This window comes from Odontesthes bonariensis, chromosome 3 (assembly GCF_027942865.1).
Source record: "Odontesthes bonariensis isolate fOdoBon6 chromosome 3, fOdoBon6.hap1, whole genome shotgun sequence".
NCBI lineage: Eukaryota > Metazoa > Chordata > Actinopteri > Atheriniformes > Atherinopsidae > Odontesthes > Odontesthes bonariensis.
The window spans coordinates 9,222,331-9,228,330 of NC_134508.1; the positions used below are offsets into that span (position 1 = coordinate 9,222,331).

The 6,000-nt window shown below is 39.0% G+C and overlaps 1 protein-coding gene across 1 annotated transcript in view; it reads left to right on the forward strand.

The window, feature by feature from the left end:
* The window catches only part of rspo4 (R-spondin 4), a 56,882-nt gene that overhangs the window by 22,119 nt on the left and 28,763 nt on the right, over positions 1–6,000 (forward strand). The window contains exon 3 of the mRNA XM_075462005.1: positions 2,305–2,442. Within this exon, the coding sequence (XP_075318120.1) occupies positions 2,305–2,442 (138 nt within the window). The remainder of the gene's footprint in view (positions 1–2,304; positions 2,443–6,000) is intronic.

Here is a 6,000-nt window from a genome sequence, read left to right on the forward strand (position 1 = left end):
CATTTCCCACCGTTGATTCTGACATTTTTCATCTGTTTCTTTGTTTGTTTGCTACGACTGCTAATGCTAAAGCTAACCCGTCCCGCCACTGAGATTGAGTATGGTCACGTGACCAGACTGCACGGCTGCGTCTGATTGGTGAAACACAGTCAGGTGGTAGAGCCTTTGGTGGAAGTCTCTCTCTCTGTCAGAATAAAACATTAAAATGAGGCGTACGCGGGGGGATAAAAATAATGAGGCGTAGAATACCAAAGAGGTAAGAAGAAAAGTAACCAGCTCATTGTAGCCTAATGTAGCGGAGTAAGAGGACAGTTTCTTCTTCACACATCTACTCAAGGAAAAGTAAAAAGTATAGTGATTTAAAACTACTCTTAAAAGTACAATTTTTTCAAAAACATACTCAAGTAAATGTAAATCGTTACTACCCACCTCTGGATGTCATACAGCTTCATGTCAAAAGAGGTGAACTATCCCTTTAAACAAGCTCCACCGATAAGGACTTTAGGGTAGAGTGGTCAGAGAGCAAGAGCTTGATAGGAATTTGCTAAGAAAAAAAGCCCACTTGGATAACTTTTTAGACTATGAGAAGTTACATCCTAAGATCTGATAAAACCGATTGGTTTGACCACTATTCCCAACGGTGTGTGGAGGAGGAAACCAGGCATCCTTACAGTGAAACATGGTGAGGGCAGCATCATTCTGTAGTGACGCTTTTCTGCTAAAAGCCTGAGAGACCATTTAGGTTGGGAGGATGAGATGGATGCAGAAAAATCCAGAGCAATCACAGCAGATCACATTTAAAAAAATAAATAAATAAATACAGCCAAGACAATGACTTAGTTTATTAAGTCAGGAGAGACCTGAAAATGGCTGCACACGGATGCTTGTTACAACTTATCCAAATGCTGAGCAGAGGGTCAGAATCATGTAAATTCGCATATGTAATACGCAATAAACAAAACTCTCACAAATCCTGTTTCTGCTTTAATTTAATGGGGAATTGTATAGAAGTGAGAAGATAAATTTAATTAAATCCAATTTAAGAGCATAAAAGATGTCAAATTAGCAAGTTTCTGAAAACTTGACCTCACACATGCAGATTAGGATCAAAGATTTTATTTATTCTGATTGCTTTAACCACATGTTCTATGAATATCCACTTCAGAGGCTTTTTTAGATGATGTAAAATAATGTTAAATCAAGCTTTAAATACAGCTCACCTAGACAGTTTGATTTGATGACGGTCCTTGTCCCAGTATACAGGAATGAGACGGGAATCAATTAATTGAACAAAGTGCGTCTGACTCAGCTACAATGGGTGACAATATGGCCCTTTAAATTGGTACCATGTAGTTTAATTGGATCATTTTACAGCTCTGCACATTTGATTCATGTTGAACACTTTACTTTTTTTTAGAAATAAGGTGCATGATACCCCCTCTTGGTTTTTTTTTCTCTATTGCGTCTGACATTTCTTTTACTTCTGGATCAAAGCTCATGATGGGAACTGTGGAGCATGCACGCACGTGCATGGGCACCTTGGTAGTGTTCTTGGCCAATTAAAAGCATACATGCAACAGTATGTACTCAACTCTCAGATGCTTTAACTGGATGTGTGAGTCAGGCTTCAGGTTTGTGGGATTTCCTTTGGACTGACGTGTGTTTTAAAAGTCTGTTTTCAGTCTGACTGAATGAGATTATTTTTTTAATGTCACATAAGTGAACGCCCTGATCAAAAACCTCATCGTCTCGGTACTTGTTGTTGTTGGAAGACATTCACTTATGTCCCTAACAGAGTCTGTCCGGTACCCCTTTTGTTTAAGTTAAAGCTACTAAACTTCCAACCAACATATTAAAGCAAACCACCTCTCCCTGCAGCATTTTATACATAATAATCCATGAAAGCTGTATTTTAAACAGGACCTTGATTAAAAATGACATAACTGTCTTCAGCAGACCTGTCTTATGAATTTTGGGCCTTTGAAAATCGATTGAAAAGCACTTAATGAGCCCCAAAATACATTTTGAAAATGCCATAAAAGCTGTATTTTAAACATAACCTTGATTAAAAATGACATAACTGTCTTCAGCAGACCTGTCTCATGAATTTTGGGCACTTAACGAGCCAAAAATGCCAAAAACTGTCCTATTTTTGAGGCCTCATAACTCAGCCATACGTCATCACAGAGAAACAGAAACTGTAGCTTCCTACTAGACTCACAGGGACAGTTACATTAAAAAAAAAAAGAAAAGCAGTGTCCTGCATTGTTTGTGATGGATGTTTGATGGTCTCCCTCCTCTCAGAATGCCGCTCTTCGGACTGTGAACATTGTTTCAGTCGGGACTTCTGCACTAAGTGTAAACCTGGCTTCAAGCTGTACAAAGGCAAGTGTCTGAGCCGCTGCCCCGAGGGAACCTTTGCCCACCAGACAGATTGCCTTGGTGAGTAAAACTTGTAATATTTGGAGTTACATAAACATTAGTAATGTATGGCCTTTACTAGGGATAACACTTTTTTTCAAACCGATACGATACTGATACTTGGATCTGAGTACTTGCCGATACTTCTACCACAAAAAAAAATGCAATGAATTGAAAGACAGGTTTCGGTCTCACCAGCCTAACCACACTGTTCCTGATTAGCTCGACATCTCCTCTAGTCGCCAAGCTAAAAAAATACAACAAAAACGACAAGCCACCCTCTGATCGCGGTCTTCATGCAATAAATTGGTATCGGTTAACTTTAACAAGTATATTAGAATAGTATCGACCCAATAGCCGATACCAGCATTGGTATTGGTGCATCCCTAGCTCTTACTGAGCCCTACCAACAAGCAACAGCAATTACAACACATGTTAATTTGCTCCAAATACATGTCTAGAAACACAGAGTAGGGATGCACGATACCACTTTTTTTCAAACCGATACGATACCGATACTTGGATCTGAGTACTTGCCGATACCAAGTACTGATGCCGATAATTCTACCACAAAAAAAAAAATGCAATGAATTGGAAGACAGGTTTCGGTCTCACTAGCCTAACCACACTGTTCCTGATTAACTCGACATCTGCCCGAGCCGCCAATCTAAAAAAATACAACAAAAATGACAAGCCACCCTCTGATCGCGGTCTTCTTGCAATAAATTTGTATCGGTTCATGGTATCGGTTAACTTTAACGAGTACGAGTATATTAGAATAGTATCGGCCCGATACCTGCATCCCTAGCCTTTAATGAGCCCTATCAACACGTTAATTTGCTTCAAATACATGTCTGGAAACACAGAGTAGGGACGCACCAATACCACGTTTTTTTAAACCAAGTACAAGTACTTACCTTTTAGTACTTACCGATACCGAGTACTAATCAAGGCCATTACAGTTCTTAGAATTAAACACAATTTATTTTCTTAAGCCTTTTTAACTCAAATACAACTGCACTTTGTGCATTTTAGTGATATAAAGTTACTCTTAGTGCAACATATTGTTTTAACATTTTAACTCATATTTACAAAATACCACAGTTTTTGTGTTTGTCATATCATTTTACTTTGTTGTATTTGTCCGGCTCACCTTAAAAAACGGTCCGTGGCGCCAAAAACGGTTGGGGACCGCTGTCCTAAACCACGGCGAATTTGAAAATATAACCAGACGTAGAGACAAAAGGCACAAATTCAACCAAAAGTTAGAACGTTGTATAAAGGATGATGAGTTACAGGGTGTCCTTATGTCCCCAAGTAAACTCCATATTCTTTTTATTCTAATGGAAGTTTCAAAAAGAGGAAACTGTAGGCTGCATCTAGAGTTAACCAATATTAAATAACTATAACTAACTGGTCCCCATTTTTAACATACGTTTGAAAATACAGCCCATTTCACCCAAGCCATAAATAAATGTACAGTAAGTCTGCTCTGCAGAGGAGACGTTTAATTAACAACAGGCCTGTTTTGCTAACCTCCTCTGTCCATCTCCTTTGGTCTGACGCCACATCCCTGCAGAATTTCGTGTGGTCGGTGCTTTAGCTTATCTTACATCCGAAATAATTTGATCTAGTTACGTGACTTCACTTTGTCTTTCACTTGAATACTTCTCATGAAGGTGATATTATCCGGTTGTAATGACTTTTTATCACGTTAAAGCATCAGCCTAATGGAAGCTGCCGATTCTACGTTTCTTTGTGACGTGTTCGTTTTGAGACCTTGAAACGGCGCTCATCTGTTCCATATCTGACTTTACATCTAAGATAAATACTTTTTGATGTGGTGAAACTCGCAGCGCAACACATGATTCGCATTAAAAGCCTTCAGAGAAGTTCCTGAATTTATCTTCATGTCATACAGTCCCTCCCCTCTAAGTAAGTGAGATGGATGAAGTCCCCGATCGTCAGAAGCCTTTCGACTCACCCCTGCCGTCCACCTGCACCATCTGCAGCTACTGTTCTTTCTTGGTGTCAAGACCACATCTGGTTTTCATGCCTTTGTTATGGTTTCACGGCCGACTGTTGGTGCGCACCTCGAACAATCGAAAAAAAAAAAAAAGATGGCTGCCAAATTGCTGATTTTCCATTGTGGACCGTGTGGAAAAATTTGCAATGGCTCAATTTGTGGGTGACATCACTCAGCAACCAGTTACTACGGTTGTCATGTCCATGTCCTGTCTAATAATGCTTCAGCTGGCATTCATCTACTTTAAATCGTAGCACCGTGGTTGCCATAAACCTTCCTCCTATACTGTCAACACTCCGTGGTTTATGGCTGGAGTTTCATATTCATGATCGGTTACTTTCTCTAATAATCTATGATCTCAGTCAGCAAAGTTCATTCAGCATTCCAGCACCATGAAAGGAAAAAGATGCAGTTTAGTTTATATTAGGGCTGGACAACGATTACATTTTTTAATCTAATCAATCACGAGTTCCCTGATTAATCACGATTAATCGCATTTGTACGCAAAATCCAAAAATTAATTATAAAGTAGCGTATAGCTTTTAGCATTAAGTTTTATTTTAAATGTGCTGCCATATGAATGAAAGTGCCATAACATTTGTTGTGCAAACACACTTTTAACATCAGCATCTTTCTGTAGTTTTTATGTAGAAGCCTCGCTCCACTGTCTGTTTCCTTGAATGACTTGCTGCTATCAGTTGTGTGTTTTGCCTTTAAGTGATATTTTAGACTGGAACTACTACTGTGAGAAGACAATTCAACTTGGCTGTAAATGAAGGAGTTTTTTTTAAAATTTATTTTGAAATACGTGCTTTTATGTTGCAACAAGTAAAACAGGAAGTAGCGCCAGTTAGCTCCGTGAGCTTCACACAGAGACTGAGGAGCACCTGTAACGGTGATGTTACCTGCTAGTTTATCTTTATTTTATTACTCCATGCTTCATGGTGTTTGCTGTAACTGTGTGAATGTGATGCAGAGGAGAAGTGGAAGTTAAAGAATCCTAGTTTTGACCCTGAAGATTACCTCTGGGGAATGACTCTGCCGTTGGTTGAGAAGCTAAAGGCTAAAGTGGCCAGTATTACTTTGATTATTTATTGGTACCAGAGACAATGGTAAGAATGCTATTTCATTAATGATTACAACAAACTAATGTTGTCTTTTACTTTGTTTACTTGAACATTTAGTTCTACGGTGTTGATGTGGCGTTAATAAACATCTGTGAAAAGAACCGGAGTCTCGCATCCAATCAATGGGCGGCATATTGGCAGAGTTTACAGATGACTTTGGTTCTGTCGACTCCGCCGTCTGGAACTTTAAAATGAAAATGGCCGAGTAAAAGTTCCGTACCCTTCTCCATGTTTGGTGGATCCGCCGATTACTTTCTTTTCCGGTTCCACAGCAGACAGCAACAGACTTTTACAAAATAAAAGCCTGTGAGCAACAGACTTTCACAATAATAAAAATGCGTTAATGCGCGATAAAATATTTATCAGCGTTAAATAATTAACACGTTAAAGCGGCAGTAGGCAACTTTTTTTTAGTCATATTAGCTT